This window comes from Dendropsophus ebraccatus, chromosome 6 (genome assembly GCF_027789765.1).
Source record: "Dendropsophus ebraccatus isolate aDenEbr1 chromosome 6, aDenEbr1.pat, whole genome shotgun sequence".
Classification (NCBI taxonomy): Eukaryota; Metazoa; Chordata; class Amphibia; order Anura; family Hylidae; genus Dendropsophus; species Dendropsophus ebraccatus.
The window spans coordinates 53,449,746-53,466,907 of NC_091459.1; the positions used below are offsets into that span (position 1 = coordinate 53,449,746).

The 17,162-nt window shown below is 46.0% G+C and overlaps 1 protein-coding gene across 4 annotated transcripts in view; it reads right to left on the minus strand.

Annotated features, from left to right (window-relative positions):
• The window catches only part of AHI1 (Abelson helper integration site 1), a 144,552-nt gene that overhangs the window by 102,590 nt on the left and 24,800 nt on the right, over positions 1–17,162 (minus strand). For all 4 annotated transcript variants that reach the window (XM_069974987.1, XM_069974985.1, XM_069974988.1 and 1 more), the window contains exons 12-15: positions 6,799–6,922; positions 5,914–6,143; positions 2,920–3,026; positions 2,227–2,345 (exon numbers count right to left, since the gene is read on the minus strand). In XM_069974987.1, the coding sequence (XP_069831088.1) occupies positions 2,227–2,345; positions 2,920–3,026; positions 5,914–6,143; positions 6,799–6,922 (580 nt within the window). The remainder of the gene's footprint in view (positions 1–2,226; positions 2,346–2,919; positions 3,027–5,913; positions 6,144–6,798; positions 6,923–17,162) is intronic.

Sequence of the window (17,162 nt, forward strand, 5' to 3'; positions counted from 1 at the left end):
ATAGGGACGAAAATTCTGTTTACCTTTAGGTGTCTTCTCTTTAGGAAAATCCTTTTTCCTGTCCGCCGCTTTCTCCAGGATGGAATCGAGAACTGATCCGAACACTAGAGATCCTTCGAAGGGAATGGCACACAATTTAGTTTTAGAGAGGTTATCACCTTCCCAGCTTTTTAGCCAGAGTGCCCTCCTAACAGAGTTGGTGAGGGCTACATTTTTTGCTGCGAAGCGGACAGATTCTGCTGAAACGTCCACCAGAAATGCTGTGGCCAGTTTCAGCATAGGTACAGACTTAAGCAAATCTTCTCTAGAGGACTTATTACGGAGATGATTTTCCAGTTCCTCCAACCATACAAACAGAGATCGGGCAGCACTGGTAGCGGCTATATTAGGATTTAGCGCAGCAGCGGCAGAATCCCATGACTTACGCAGCAAACCGTCCATTTTCCTATCTATGGGGTCTTTAAGCTGCGAGGCATCCTCAAAGGGGAGGGAGGTTTTCTTTACCACTTTAGCTACTTGGATATCAATCTTTGGTGACTCCGACCAGAGGTTGACATCTGTCTCATCAAAGGGGAATCTCAACCTAAATTCCTTAGGTATTTGCAATCTTCTTTCAGGGTCACGCCACTCGTCTAGAATCATATCTTTGATGTTACTATGAATAGGGAACACACGCTTTTTCCTAGGCTTAAGACCCGCAAACATCTTGTCCTGTTTATTTAGAGACTCCTGGATTTCTTTGATATCCATAGTATTTCTGATTGCGTTTAATAAGATATCTGTATCCTCAGCCGAGAAATAGTATCTTTTAGGTTCTTCCAATGTCTCAGGGACAACTACGGTTTGTTCCTCACCGGATTTGTCACCCGAAGACAGAGGCTGTTCATCGGAGTCAGAATCAGAAATAATACGTCTATGTTTCTTAGGAGGTGGCTCAGGCGACTCAGACCTGTCTTTGGTCAGGGCAGCAGAAACTGTGGCTTTCACCTCTTGATTAATCATTTTTCGGAGTTCCTCAACTAGGGAAGGGGACTCCTGTCTCACAATATTGGATGTACATCCTGGACAGAGAGGTTTAACATATCCTTCAGACAATTTGTCTTTGCAGATAACACATCTCCGTGTATGTGGCTCCTTGTCTCCCTAAGGAGAGAAGGAAGCCATTACTGATAGGTACATAAAGTAAGCAAGTGGACCCCCTAAGGGTTAGCTACTCACATTGCTGGCAGAGGCGGCCTGCTCCACAGATTCAGAGCGGAGGGCGTCCATAGTGCTAGAGGCAAAGAGACCGAATGACTATAAGTCTTACCTTATATATGACTGTCAGACCTCAGACCAGCTTGTAATTGGCGCCCTGTGGCGCAAGCACGCCCTCCGGAGACCCCACGCTGACCCAGCGATTTCCCGGTGGTCGGCGCCATCTTGGGGGCGGAGCTTCCGGTCCCAGCATGCATCGCGCCCTGCGCGTGACGTCAGACGCCACGCTCACCCCGGGACCGGAAGAGACCAGGGGAAGACACACTCATGGTCCCGCGGCCCGGCAATGGAGTCGCAGCACTCCCTCCCCGCTGCTTAGACTCCGAGAGCGCGGCAGCGAGGAGAAGATGGGACCGGGAGGCACAGATTCCGCGCGACCCAGTGCAGACTGTGGAGGAGACCTGGGGACCCGGCCAGATGCCCCCCGCCTGCCTGACCGCCACTTCAGACCCTGATCCCGCTGTCAGCCCCAGGACCAGGAGGAGGTAGGACCTCACGTGCTATGTCCTGATAGGAACAGGAAAACACTGAGGGTGAGATGGGGAGGGGCCCTTTTTAACCTCTCGTGCTTCCTGTTCCTATTAGGACTAATGGCATTCAATCTCCAGGTGGTGCTGTCATGACTGGACGGTCTGAAAAGAAGGGTTTCCTATGGAGATTTACTACTGCTCTGAACAGATCCTGACATGGACAGAGGTGGCAGCAGAAAGAACCATATCAGACTGGAAAGAATACGCCGATTAAAGCAGGACATACAGCAACTGATAAGTACTGGAAGACTGAAGATTTTTTTTTAATAAACATAAATGACAAATCTGATTTGAAAGAAAATAGTTTTTGCTGGAGTAGCCCTTTAAAGGTTTCTTTGATCTAATCACACTAGGCATCAATATCATACATCGCTCATAGACATGTGTGGCACTGTTTCTGCAACAAACTAAACTCAAGAGCATGGAGGAAAATGCTTACATTCTAAGATCCATGATTCGGACCGTGCTGTCCTTTGTATGAATTAACAATCGTCTTCCATTTGGATGAACCTGTAAATGGTTCACTGCTATTCCTTTCATTTCACTTTCTTTTATTTCCTACAATTATATGAGAATAAAAAGGGAACAAATTAACAGAGTTGAAAGTAAAGTTACTATGGTGAAATGTTATCATTCAGTCTACTTTTTCCCCGTATGCCTTCTTTTATTGCAGGCTTCATTTGTGTGAAATCTACTGTGCGCAAAAAACTTTGTGAATTTGTACAATTTTTCTTACTTGCACAAAAATTTAAACTCAGAAAGGGTGCAAATATTCAACTAAAAAAAGCCATAATAAATGTGGGCCTATGTGTTCAAAACCCAGGGTGACATTTACAAAGACCGGCGCAGGCCCCTCTCCCTTGAACGCCTCTTAATAAACCCAGCCGGCCCTCCTTCCTGCCCTATACCTCACCCTTCACCCATCGGGGAGAGCAGGGGAAACGACATACGTATGCCAGGGGTCAAGTTTAATAAATCTCCCCCCTAGTGCAACTTACACAAAATGTATCACCTATATGTTTTCCTAAATAAAACTAGTTAACTAAGAATATTCTATTTTTCCTAATCAGTTTTCAGCTTCTAATTCATATTACATAAAACTGCATGACACGTGCCAAAATTTGAATTTTACCTTTAAAATGCCCCAAAGCTCAACTGGGTTCTGCTTAGAACTTCTGATGATGCTTGTATTCCACATGATAATCAGTCCTGAGCTGTCCCCAGAAAACATATGCAGTCCTAAGTTAAAGGGATCACGCATACGGATTAGTGTACAGATCAACTTACAAAGTTATCACATGGGCCAGCAATGTACCGCTAGAACAAGAATTCCAAGACAGAACTGCACACTGCCTAACACAGCTTAGTGAAAAAGTTTATGGCTTAGTATCTTTTATAGGTGAAATATGTTAAAATGCCTTATTAAGACATTTCTTAAAGGGGTATTTTGACAATTTTTTTGCCCTTCAAATCAACTGCTATCACAAAGTTATATAGATTTGTACTTTACTTCTATTTAAATATCTCAAGTCTTCCAGTAATTATTATATCCAAATGACCTTGCAACAATGGTGGATTCCTTGGCGCTCAAACCTCCAGGCACAGTCACTCCACTTCAATCAAGAGGCAGAGATTTCCAGTATTTTTGCCAACCAGATGTGTTCTTTATTGCCATAAAAAAGCAATAAAGAACACATCTGGTTGGCAAAAATACTGGAAATCTCTGCCTCTTGATTGAAGTAGAGTGACTGTGCCTGGAGGTTTGAGCGCCAAGGAATCCACCATTGTTGCAAGGTCATTTGGATTTCAGTCCTGATCCCACATCCAGGGATATCGGAAGGTGGAAGGCAGCAGCCCTCCTTATATACCTACAAGCCTACATTAGAGTCGTGCCTAATACGTACGACCTAACAAGGTGAGTGTGCATTTGTGTGAATTTACACATACACATCTCACAGGGTTAATCCGCCTGCACATGCAGCGCCACTGTGTTTCCTTTTTTCTTTTTATGTACAGTACTTATTATATGCAATATTTTTCTTTCTAATCAACTGTTGTCAGAAAGTTTAAATATATGTCTAATTTACTTTTATTTAAAAATCTCAAGTCTTCCAGTACTTCTGAGCTGTTGTATGCCCTACAGGAAGTGGTATATTTTCCCAGTCTGACACAGTGCTCTCTGCTGCCACCTCTGTCCATGTCAGGAGCTGTGCAAAACAGGATAGGGTTTCTATGGGGATTTGCTACTGCTTTGGACACTTCCTGACATGGACAGAGGTGGCAGCAGAGAGCAGTGTGTCAGACTGGATCAATTATACCTGTCAAACTGGAAAGAATACACCACTTCCTGCAGGACATAAAGCAGCTCATTAGTACTGGAAGACCTGAGATTTTTAAATACAAGTAAATTAGACATTTATATAAAACGTTCTGACAACCGTTGATTAGAAAGCAAAACATTGCAGAGTACTCCACTGTATTACATAACATTGTATATAATATTGATTTTACTGTTTACAGGAAGAAAAACTGTGATAGGCAAACAAAAGGTATACTGCTAGACCCCATCAGAACAACAGCATACATTAAAAGGGTATATACATCTGGGGTAGTCATGCCCTAAGCACAAGATAGATGACTGCAGGGGGTCCGACCACAAATGGACCACAAAATCCAAGGTTAAAGAAAAATCCAATGTTTCATTTTTAATACTCCAATACAGATTTGGAATTGTGACATTTAGACCTTTGAACAGCTGCGATGATGCAACATTTACATGTTTTGTACTTGCTCTCTTCTCCTTCACAACATACTTTTAATGAAAAGCACATACAGTATAATACCCTGTTCTTTAGTCCCAGGAAATTTACCCATGGGTACATAGCTTAACAGAGTATAATTAAAAGTCTGCTTTAGACAGGTGCCCATATTTAAACATGAGTAAAATAACCCTAAGGACATATTCAGTAAACCTATCCCTATGTTGATTTTGGCTTTTTTTCACTAGTGAATCTTTCTTTCATCCAGGACGCCGTATGTACTGTATGCAAAGGTAACACAATAGGAGATGCCGGGACACAGACAATTTGTAGAAGACATATTAAAAATAAAATAATGTGCAATTTTTTGTGAAAACATGAAGAGTCCGGTTAAAAAAAAATTGTACATCTGTATAAATAATTTACAAAAGACTTAAAGTGTCACTGTTGTTTAAATTTTTTTTGCAGAAATCAATAGCACAGGCGATTTTAGCAAACTTTGTAATTGGGTTTATTAGCCCAAAAAATGCATTTTTATCATGGAAAAAGCAGTTTGAATCTCCCCCCCTGTCTTCTTGGTTCTCTTACGGAGAGGGGAGGGGTGGAGGGAGATAAAGCACCAAAACAGGACAAAAAAAGAGTTAATTTACAGCTACATCACCGGGCTATCTCCTCTAACGTCAGCATTGACCTCTCTGGCCTCTCAATACCAGCTTTTACACAGGTCCCGCTGTGTAATCCTTTGTTCTCTGCTCTCTTCTGCCGACTAATCTCCCTCCTCCCCCCTTCCCTCTCCATAGAACAGACAGGGCCCGACTGATGTAAAAAAGACACAATTTCCTGATAATGAGCAGTGAATGAGAGAGAGGAAGGGGGGGGGGGGGGGCTGGGAAAAGTCTTTTTGAAGGCAGATAAGGAATATTTGCCTAATAAACCCAACTACAAAGTTTCTTAAAATCGCCTGTACTATTGATTTCTGCAAAAAAAAAAAAAAAAACACATGACAGTGACACTTTAAAGGGAACCTGTCAACTGCTTCATTAACCATGGGTACTACGCCTTGATACTTTTAGATGAGCTGGGAACTTAGTATAAAGTCTGACTAAGCTTGACTGACAGGACCTTCTCTATATACATACAGGAAGAGATCTGTCAGCCATGGCCTAATGTACATTTTAATAAAAAACTGAAGCTTTAATGATAACGACGCTAAGGAGAAAGGTAAGAACATTACCTTCATTTTCAGCATCCCCGACCCTATGGGGACATAACAGCAGGTTAGAGTCTTCTAACCTGCTTCTAGTATCCCTTTAAACAGAATTCCAAAGCACTCTGGAAGATGTTGCTCTTAAAGTAAAACAACTTACCATCTGCATCGAAACACAGCGAATTGATAAAACTTTTGTGGCCATCAAATTCCTGTAGGAGCTGACCATTGGTTTCCTTCACCTTTACATTCCACACCCTTATGACTGCATCATAACATCCAGTCACAGCTAGATCATCAGACATGGGGTGGAACTTAGCCGTGTATACAAAGGAAGGGTGTGGTAAAACTTTTAAAGCAGATGAAGCCTCATTTTTAATTCTCCACAGCCTGTTAGAAAAAGCAAAGATGGCATAAAGGTTAGAGTGTTGTACTTTACTCCAGATCAATTTTCCTTAAAGGGGTTTGGTTTAAATGGAGACGGTCAGTTTCAAAAACTTTTGACATGTCCTAGAGACGTTTTTTGTGCACTGTTTCAGCATATTCAGCAGAGATTTAGAAAGAGGACAACTATAAGGGTATGCGCACACTACGGAATGGTGACAGGAAACCCGTCGCACATTCCGCAGCTCGCACCCACGTGTCTGCCCGTGTCATAGACTCCATTCTATGCACTGGCGGATTCCGTCGTCTTTCCACAACGGAAATCGCCCGTGCATAGAATGGAGTCTGTGGCACGGCCAGAGACATGCGCATCCGCAAAAGTCCGCAAGCGGGTGTGAGCTACAGAATGCGTGGCAGGTTTTCTGTCGCCATTCTGTAGTGTGCACGTACCCTAAGAGACTTCTATTGTCCTGAACATCTTCATTTTATCAAGTGTTTTCTATTAGTGCTCCAGTCATTTAGAAAGAAATGTTTGACACATCAGAAAGACATATCAAAAGTTTGGATCACTTTGGTTACTAAGGATTGCTCGGGGTCTTAGTGTTCAGATCACTAACCACTGACTGGAGGAAATGTTTAAAACCCAAAATATCAAACTCACCTGACTGTACCATCAGAAGAAGCAGATAACAAATTCTGGTCATCTTTGGACCAGCAAAGGTCATAGACAACATTGAGGTGACCATGAAGCTCCTTGAGATACTGACCAGAAGGAATTTCATACACTGCAAAGACAGAAAAAGTTCTTTCAATGGTAAACACTTATGGGTTTTATACTTCATGAATACAATGAAAAAAGTGCCTTGAAGGGATAGATAAGATAGTTAGATAAGATAGATAGATAGATAGATAGATAGTTCTAAACTGATGCACTTCCTGCATGCTGGGACCCCAGTCAGGACAGCAGTCGAGATGGGGCAGGGGGTGTATTTCCTTTTTTTTTTTTTTTTTTTTTTTAAAGTCTGAACAATTTTTTTTATATTCCATCACAAGGCAACCCCTTTAAGGTTATATTGCTCTAAGGAAAACTGATAATTGGTTCTAAAACTGCCAAAATATCCCAAAATGAGAAAAAAATAAGATTTAAATAAAAATAAGAAAACAACTCATATACACTACCGTTCAAAAGTTTGGGGTCACCCAAACAATTTTGTGTTTTCCATGAAAAGACACACTTCTTCACCACCATACGTTGTGAAATGAATAGAAAATAGAGTCAAGACATTGACAAGGTTAGAAATAATGATTTGTGATAATCCCCTCAAAACTCTGGATATTATCCACTATGCGCAATCACACCATATCCCCCTGATGATCCTCTCACTAGATGCCGAGAAGGCGTTCGACAGGATCTCATGGCTCTCCCTGACACAAACCCTGCAACATATTGGAATAGGCCCCTCCTTCCTCGCTAAAATAATGGCTTTATATAAGAACCCTTTGGCTCAACTGAAAGTGAATGGTACACTTTCGGCCCCCTTTCCCATTTTTAATGGAACCAGACAGGGGTGCCCGTTATCCCCTCTCCTATATGCATTAATCATGGAAAATTTGCTAGCCTCTATTCGTTCCGACCCAGACATCACGGGTATACGTATTGGGAACCAGGAATATAAATGCTCCGCCTTTGCGGATGACCTCCTCGTATACGTCACAAATCCTCATATTGCCCTCCCCGCCCTGATGGCTAGGCTGGAACAATTTGGAGTGTGGTCTAATTTCAAAATCAATTTCTCCAAGTCTGAAGCCCTGAACGTGTCCTTAGACCCCAAAATGGCAAGCACCATTCAGTCCAATTTCCCTTTTGCTTGGCCTAAATCTGGTATCACCTATCTGGGCATTCGGATCCCCCCCGCCCTCTCCCAATTGTTTGAGGTAAACTTCCTCCCCTTATTGGCACGTTTTATTAAGGATCTTGATGCCTGGAACAAGAAGGAATTTTCTTGGTTTGGGAGAATCAACATCCTGAAAATGACATTACTGCCCCGGCTTTTGTATCTACTGCAGACCATCCCCGTGTACATCCCCATTTCATTTTGGAAACGAGTGCAACGTTGCTTCACCTCTTTTGTGTGGTCCGCAGGTCGTCCTAGGGTTAGGCGGGAGACCCTATCTCGCTCTAAGGATGCGGGCGGGGTTGGTCTGCCAGATTGTCATTTATACTATCTGGCCTGTGTCCACGCCCGTATTTTGGACATGGTCCATCATTCCCACTCTAAGCTGTGGGTTCAACTTGCGCAGGCGCAATGCCCTAGACCCCTATCCACCCTCCCTTGGACCTGGTCACCCTCTTTACGGGATGTCACTGCTTTGTCCTACGTCACGCGACATACATTGGCCTTTCTACACCAGGCAGGCAATTCCCGTGCTTTGCTGCGTAGGCTCGGACCACTGACCCCCATAACACATAATCCACAGTTTCCACCGGGCCTTTCTCCCTCTTTCTTAGGGCTTCCGGCGGACCGGGTCCTCCGTTTCTATCAGGTACTCAAACAGGGTTCCCTCTTGCCCTTACCAGTGATCCTGGATACCACCTCACCTACTGCACGACATTCGTTTTAATATGCTCAACTGCAACACTTCTACTCTTCCTCTAAACGCACACACTCCCTACACCAGGAACTGACAGACTTTGAGCATCTGTATGTGTCTCCTTCCTGCCCGCCGCACATCATCTCTGTGGTATACCAACAGCTGCTGTCCTCGGGCTCGCAACACCTACCATCGTTCTGTTCTGCATGGGAGTCGGAGTTGGGGAAAAGCTTTACACCACAACAATGGTCTAAGGCTTTTTTTCTTTCGCACAAGGCAGTACTGGCTTGTAAATCGCAAGAAACCAGTTATAAGATTATCTCCTGGTGGTATCGTGTTCCTGCCCTTCTCCACAAGTGGTATCCCTCAGTACCTGCTGTGTGCTGGCTTTGTGAGGAAGTTGAGGGAACTATGACACACATTTGGCATACCTGTTCACGGCTGCGGGGGTACTGGTCATCTATCCTACGCACTATACACGCTGTCACGGGTATGCTTATTCCCAACACTCCGGAAGCGGTGCTGCTGTATATGTTTCCCACTGCCCAATCCCGATTTAAGAAGTCCTTAGCCAGACATCTCCTGCAGGCGGCAAAGACAGTACTTCCCCGACGGTGGAGAACCACGGAACCCCCTACACTAGATGATTGGTACGCTGAAATTGCCCAAATTCATGACATGGAGAATCTTATTGCGGTCACCCCAACAGCTGTAAAGAAGTATACAGCCACCTGGAGCTCATGGTTGCTCTTCCGTTCCTCAGACTCATATAGGGACGCGGATATTTAACGTCGCTCTGGGAAGTGCCTTCCCCCCTCGCTACCCAACCTCACCGCCTTAATAGTAGGCGCAGCCGAGTGATCTTCCTTATCTTCCGTATCATATGTTGCTGTGACCACATACTATTTAGATGATGTAGAGTATCCCCCCCCCTCCCTCCATTTTGTCTCTTTGTCGTTGTCTTGTTCTGTTACTAGGCTCAATATATGTCTACCTGCTCATGACAGGCCTTTCTTTAAGTCGTTTTTCATAAGAACATGTAATCTACGAGTGGCTGCGGTCATGAGATCCTGCTGCACACTTAGGACGTCCATCATTTCTACTATTATTGCTTATGACAGGTCAGGGCCAATGTAAGTGGCCATAGCGCTGGATATGTCCTGCAGGAGTAGATATATTTGGCGAGCAGTCTTGTCACCTAGCAGCTGGGTCCCTTGACCGTATGTTGTACTGTATGGATAACGCCTTGTCATTATTATCCTTTTTATGTTGTTTTATGTTTTGATGAGGACTCAACGTCCATTGTTTGTTATTCTCATATAAAAATAAATAAAACGGGGGCGTGGCCTGGCTATGGAGGAGTGAGCACGCACCTTCTGTGAGCTCCGGAGACGGGACACCAGAGAGCCTGCATAAGCACCTTAAATTTCCTGGATTGCACCCCAAATGGTTTGGGGCCGAAGGAGGACTAAGGCAGGCACAAAACTATCTGACCCCCAGCCCGCTTGGGGTAGCCTGGACCGCTTTTTCGCCACAGCGAGTCGCGGCCTACCAGCCCAGCCTGCAGCCTCCGTGACTTCCGGATCCCGCGTGACCAGAGCGGCCGCCGCCGCAGCAGCTGCAGCGTCCTCCATACATGCTCCCGGAACGGAGCCACCGCATACCCCTTCCATCGGCCGGTTTGGTCCCCTGGACACAGCGGTAAGCGCTCCAGTCCCGGTCCCGGAGCACAGCCCTCCCATCAGCCCCTGCACAGGCCGCCGGCCATTGATAAGAGGCCTGAGCTTGCTGGTCTCGGCCCCGGTGTCGCGGCCTCCACCTCAGGGCGGCAGCACCCCTCAACTCTCACCTCTGGGAAGCGTCGTCTTCTGGCCCCCATCCCCGTGAGACAGTGTCCTCTGGCCGCAGTTCTAGCACAGCACCATCCCCCAGCCTCAGTCAGAGAGTTGCTGACAGACCCCCACATCTTGAACTCGGCAGAGACATAACCTGTTCTCCAGACACAGGCTCCATATTAGCTGGCACAATGTCTTCCTTATCCCCTGCTGCACTTCCTTTCTCCACCACTAGGGACAGTGATTTACACCACACCAGCTCTGCTACATCTGTTAACCCTATGCAGGATGGCACAGAGTGGGATTGGAAAGAATATATGAAACTGTTACCTACACGCTCAGATATGGAAAAGCTTGTGGAGCGCTTGGAAGCCTCATACAAACAAGAATTAAATTCCCTCAAATCTGATGTACACACTCTGGAGACGAAAGTTACTGACATTGCTGCTGATCATGATTCCCTAGTTACCACGGTGGATGATGACCAGGCTACACTTGCTCATCAAGAGAGGCAAATTCGTCATCTTTACCGACTGCATGATGATGTAGAGAACCGCAGCAGGCGTAACAATATTCGCATCAGAGGGCTCCCTGAGGCGACCAGAGCTGCTGATCTCATCCCGTCACTTCAGGATTTGTTTGCTTCTATTCTACGTCGACCGCCGGGGGACGAATTTGAGATCGACAGAGCCCATCGTACTCTGGGACCAGTCTCCAATGATGCGAATCGGCCCCGAGACGTCATTTGCAGGCTTCATCACTATCGTATAAAAGATGAAATTATGAAGGCAGTGCGTGACATGGAGTTTGTTGATTTTGATGGAGCTCAGTTGATTTTCCTTCAGGACCTTTCCAGAGCCACTTTATCTCAACGACGAGCTCTTAAGCCCCTGCTGGAACTACTACGTGAACGTGAAATCCAGTACTCCTGGGGCTTCCCATTCCAGCTGGTGGTCCGTAGGGGCGGCAAACGATTGGAGCTACATACGCCGGAAGATCTGCCTGCCTTCCTATCAGCTTTGGATCTGCCTTAGATAGCCCTACCGGATTGGGATCCCGTCCCACCAATATCCATGGGCAGATTTCCTCGCTCTACTGGCTTGGCAACATCGGGTGACTGAGGACATCATGGGGGACTGGTTTTCTGTTGCCTCGAAGTGCCTTGATCTCATAGGCTGTATCTTTTTCAGTTGTTGACTGTTTTTTATGCCTTCGGTTGTTTCTTGGGCATATGCCTGGGGTCATGGGGCTACAGTGTTTTTGCCACGTGAATATATTGGTTTCTGCGTTTCAGGATGGGGGGGGGGGGGGGGGGGGGACCTATTGTATGCCTACTTAGTTAGTTTTTTAAGGGGTGCTTTCTAATTTCTAATTTAGACTGTTACATATATAGATAAATAGAGTGTGCTCATGTTATATTTAGTTTAAATTTCTGGTGTTCTGTCACGGATTTACAGACCTTCATCTGTTAGTCCGCCCCTCTCTAGAATAGACGCCTTGAGCGTTGCTGTACCCGTTTGGGTCACTCCTGGTGGTATATAACTACCCGGATACGGGGGTTATCATTCTTGGTAATCCTCTTTTTCTGACTGCAGGTTCAGTCTCTTTTACTCTCCTCTCTTCTTCTTATCCATTTTTCTTTTCCTTTCTTTTTCTACCCCTCTTCTTTTCCTACCCTCCCCTCCTTCCCTGTACTACGTGGCGGGTGCGGAGGGAGGCATGGCGGGGGCGGCTGTTAAGCTTGCCTCTATCAATGTTAGGGGACTGAATGTGCCACAAAAACGGTCTCAGATCCTGTATTCCATGCATAGACAGAAAGTGCACATTTTACTCTTGCAGCAAACACACTTCCAGACTGCTCGTGCCCCTCGTATGCGGCTTAACTATTACAATGTGTGGGCACATAGCACTAACCCTGATGCCAAATCAAAAGGGGTCTCCATAGCGCTGCACAAGTCACTGTCACACACTTTGCTTGATACCCTAACATGCCCTAAAGGAAGGTACACCTTCATTAAGATAGAAATTCAGGCCCGGATATATACCATTGGCAACGTCTATCTCCCTAATTCCCGTCAAGGCAGTACCCTGAGGGCTATACTCAGAGGGGCTTCTGTGTTTATAGAGGGCGTTCTGATACTGGGAGGGGACTTTAATCTGGTCATGGACCCTTCCCTGGACACCTCCTCTGGCAGAACTGCTGTGCCACGTTCCGAATATGCTTCGGCGCGATCAGTCCTTGGTCTCCATGGTCTGGTGGATGTCTGGCGCATCCTTCATCCCAGGGACAGGGACTTTACTCATTACTCAGATGCACATCGTACCTATGGCAGGCTGGATATGTTTTTCATTGCTCAGTATGCTCTTACATTTTCTCCCACGGCCACGATGGGTACTGCTTTGTGGTCTGATCACTCTCCTATCTTCCTGTCATTGGTTCTGCCGGGGGTGGACCTGGAGGCTGAACGAATCGCTCCTTAAAGATACAGCATGTAAGGCGGCTGTCGCCCAATCAATCACTAACTTCATCAGTGACCACCCTAATGATGTCACTGCCTTGCCCTTACAATGGGAGGCACTAAAGTCTGTTGTCAGAGGGACCTTGATTCAGCATGGGGCTAGGCTCAAGAAGGACAGGGGTGCCAAAATTGTCCAACTAGCGGGTGAACTTGACTCTCTTTCTAAAGCACATAAGCGGAATGCCACTGACGAAGCTCTGGCCGCATTGACGCTTGCTAGGGAACAGCTAAAAGACCTCCTTAATAAGTCATCATCTTCCCAACAGGAGCGGTACCGTGGCTATCTTTACGAGCATGCTAATAAAAGTGGGCGAACACTAGCTAGACTAATTCATCCGAGGACACAGGTTACGCACATTCCCAGCCTCCTTGACCGATCTGGACAGGCGGTACACAATCCGAGGGAGATCTCCGATATGTTTAGGTCTTATTTCTCGTCTCTATATAACATCAAGGGTCGCTATTCGGAGATGCCAGCATCGGCCTTGGAGTCTAGGATATCTGCGTACATGTCAGAAACAGAATTGCCTAAGGTGCCTGAGGACTCAATTGAGGATCTGGAGTCTCTTTTTACTGAACACGAACTCCAGAGTGCTATTGCTGATACTAAGGGGGGAAAAAGCCCGGGACCGGATGGTTTTACCGCATGTTTGTTTAAAACCTTCAAGGACCTCCTAGTGCCGTTTATGACTAAGTGCTTTAACAGCATATCTGTGACGTGCCCCTTCCCTCGTCAGTCGCTGGAAGCACATGTGGTGGTCCTGCCCAAACCGGGGCGTGACCCTAAATACTGTAAAAATTATCGTCCTATCTTGCTGATTAACTGTGATCTTAAACTCTATTCCAAAATGCTGGCTACTCGCTTGAGTGGCTTCATCCCTCAACTCATTCATACCGACCAGGTGGGATTTGTACCTGGCAGGGAGGCAAGGGACAACACATTGAGGACCCTCACACTGATCTCGTTGGCTGGCCGTTCGGGATCCCCTTTCTGCCTGCTTTCTATCGATGCAGAGAAGGCTTTTGATCGAGTGCATTGGGGATTCCTGCGGCTAGCCCTGCGGGGGGTGGGACTAGGTCCGCTCATAGTGGACAGAATAATGGCATTGTATTCTTGTCCCTCGGCACGTGTACGGGCTAATGGCCTGCTGTCCAGCTCCTTCGACATTCACAATGGTACGCGCCAAGGTTGTCCCTTGTCTCCCATGCTTTACATATTAACAATGGAACACCTGGCGGTCGCCCTTCGACAAAATAATGCAATTCGGGGCGTCGTAATTGGACGGGACCACCACAAGCTTGCATTATATGCGGACGATCTTCTGCTTTATATCTCTTCCCCCACCACTGCGCTCCCTTCTATCTTACAGGAGTTTCAGCGGTTTGGCGACCTTAGTAATTTTAAGGTCAATTTGACAAAGACCGAGGGGCTTAATGTGTCAGTTCCACAGGGTGTGCTTGATGCGGTCAGAGCTTCTTTCCCTTTTCAGTGGCACACAGACTTCATTGTCTACCTGGGAATAAAACTTCCGCCTGTTCTTAGCTCTCTATTCGATCTGAACTATACTCCTATGTTGAACGGGGTCCTCACGGACATGACCTCTTACTTCCTGAAACCGACCTCATGGTTTGGCAGGATGGCCATTATTAAGATGGACATCCTCCCTAAGCTATTGTACATTTTTCAAACCATTCCTATAGTAGTCCCTGTTGCATTCTTCAGAACCTTACGCAGGGCTATCACAAAATTTATATGGGGAAACAGCAAACCCAGGATTGCGTACTCTACCCTGACCCAAGTCAAATCTATGGGGGGCATGGGACTACCTGATTTGCGTCTTTACCACGAGGCGGCTGTCCTGCGTGGGGTTCTGGACTGGGTGCACGGTCGGGGCTTTAAGCGGTGGGTAGACTTGGAATTCTCGCTCTGCCCGACTGCACCCTCTCTTTTGCCCTGGATCCCCCCCGGGGTTCGCCAATTGTTACCCGGTCTCCCCTTTTTTATCCCACATGTGTTGTGCGTATGGGATAAATGGGTTGCTAAACACGGTTTGTCTACAGTACCGGGGCCGCTCTCTCCAATACTCCAGACTCCATCATTCCAGCCTGGATGGCAAACGCACAGATTCCTTTTATGGGACAGATCTGCTTGTCCTAGAATCAGGGACTGCATGACTGGTGACACTGTCTCTACTATGTTGTCGCTCCAGACCCAGTCCCCTGACCGTCCGTTGTCCTGGCTGGAATATGAACAGTTGACTTTGTTCTTGCGGGCCCTTTTCCCTAGGGGTACATATACCTCTACACTCACAGACTTTGACAATTTGGTCGTTTCCATCACTCCTATTTCACACTGCATATCTGTATTGTACCAGATTTTGGTTGGTCTCTTACGCCCTGACAGAGCTCCCTTCCTTGATAAGTGGGAACATGATCTAGATATGACTTTTGACGGTCAGTCCTTCCAGAAAATCTGCGAACTCACCAATGGTATCTCCATGGCTGCTAAGGCAAAGGAGAAATACTATAAGATTCTCTCAAGGTGGTACTACTGCCCAGTCTCCCTACAGAAAATGTTTCCTGAGGTCTCCGACCGCTGCTGGCGTTGCCTTACGGAGGCTGGAGACATGCTGCATATTTGGTGGGCTTGTCCGCGCATCCGAGAGTTTTGGGACAAAATCCTAACCATTTATACCGCGTATTCTGGAAGGCCTGTCGTCAACTCTCCGCAATTAGCCTTGCTGTCGCAGATTCCAGGTTCCCTTGCTACCATCAAGAAGGGGATGCTGAGACATTTTTTGACTGCGGCACGTATGGTTATCCCCCGACATTGGAAGACACCGGTGGTGCTTACAGTGACAGAGTGGCTTAGTGAACTCAGGGACCTGGGTAGAATGGAGGAACTGGCTGCAGAGGCTCATGATCAGTCTACTAAATATGAAAAAGTGTGGTTTCCCTGGCGTCTGTTTATGGACTCTGAGGCCTTTCCTGCTCTCCTCCGATAGATTGGGGACCTTTCCGCTTATGCGATATTGCAGGACTTGATTTGTGGTCTGCCTCCTGCCTGCCTCCTTCCCGCTTCCCTTACTCCTTTCCTCTTCCCTTATTCCTTTCCTCTTTATCTCCGTCTCTCCTTCTTTTTTCTTTCTATTCTATCTATTTCTATTCTTTCTCTCACAACCTGTATGACACTCATTATGCTTCCTGTTTAGTTTATTTGACGCTGCCGAGCTGGTGGCGTGATGTTTAGTATTGCTGATATTACAATGCTTTTGTTTTCTGTTCATCATACTTTATATAAAAGCTGACACCTTGCGACTTGCAGGTCGCTAATTGCTACTGCCTCTCTGATGATGCATTTACTGTTTGTGCTTGGCTGTCAATAAACTCAGATTATACATAAAAATATATAAAACTTTAAATATGAAAAAAAAAAACAAAGAAATAATGATTTATATTTGAAATAACATTGTTTTTATATCAAACTTTGCTTTCGTCAAAGAATCCACCTTTTGCAGCAATTACAGCATTGCACACCTTTGGCATTCTAGCTATTAATCTGTTGAGGTAAGCTGGAGAAATTGCACCCCACGCTTCTAGAAGCAGCTCCCACAAGTTGGATTGGTTGGATGGACACTTCTGGCGTACCATACGGTCAAGCTGCTCCCCCAACAGCTCAATGGGGTTCAGATCTGGTGACTGCGCTGGCCACTCCATTACCGATAGAATACCAGCTGCCTGCTTCTGCTGTAAATAGTTCTTGCACAATTTGGAGGTGTGTTTAGGGTCATTGTCCTGTTGTAGGATGAAATTGGCTCCAATCAAGCGCTGTCCATTGGGTATGGCATGGCGGTGCAAAATTGAGTGATAGCCTTCCTTATTCAGAATCCCTTTTACCCTGTACAAATCTCCCACCTTACCAGCACCAAAGCAACCCCAGACCATCACATTACCTCCACCGTGCTTAACAGATGGCGTCAGGCATTCTTCCAGCATCTTTTCATTTGTTCTGCGTCTCACAAACGTTCTTCTTTGTGATCCAAACACCTCAAACTTGGATTCATCCGTCCACAACACTT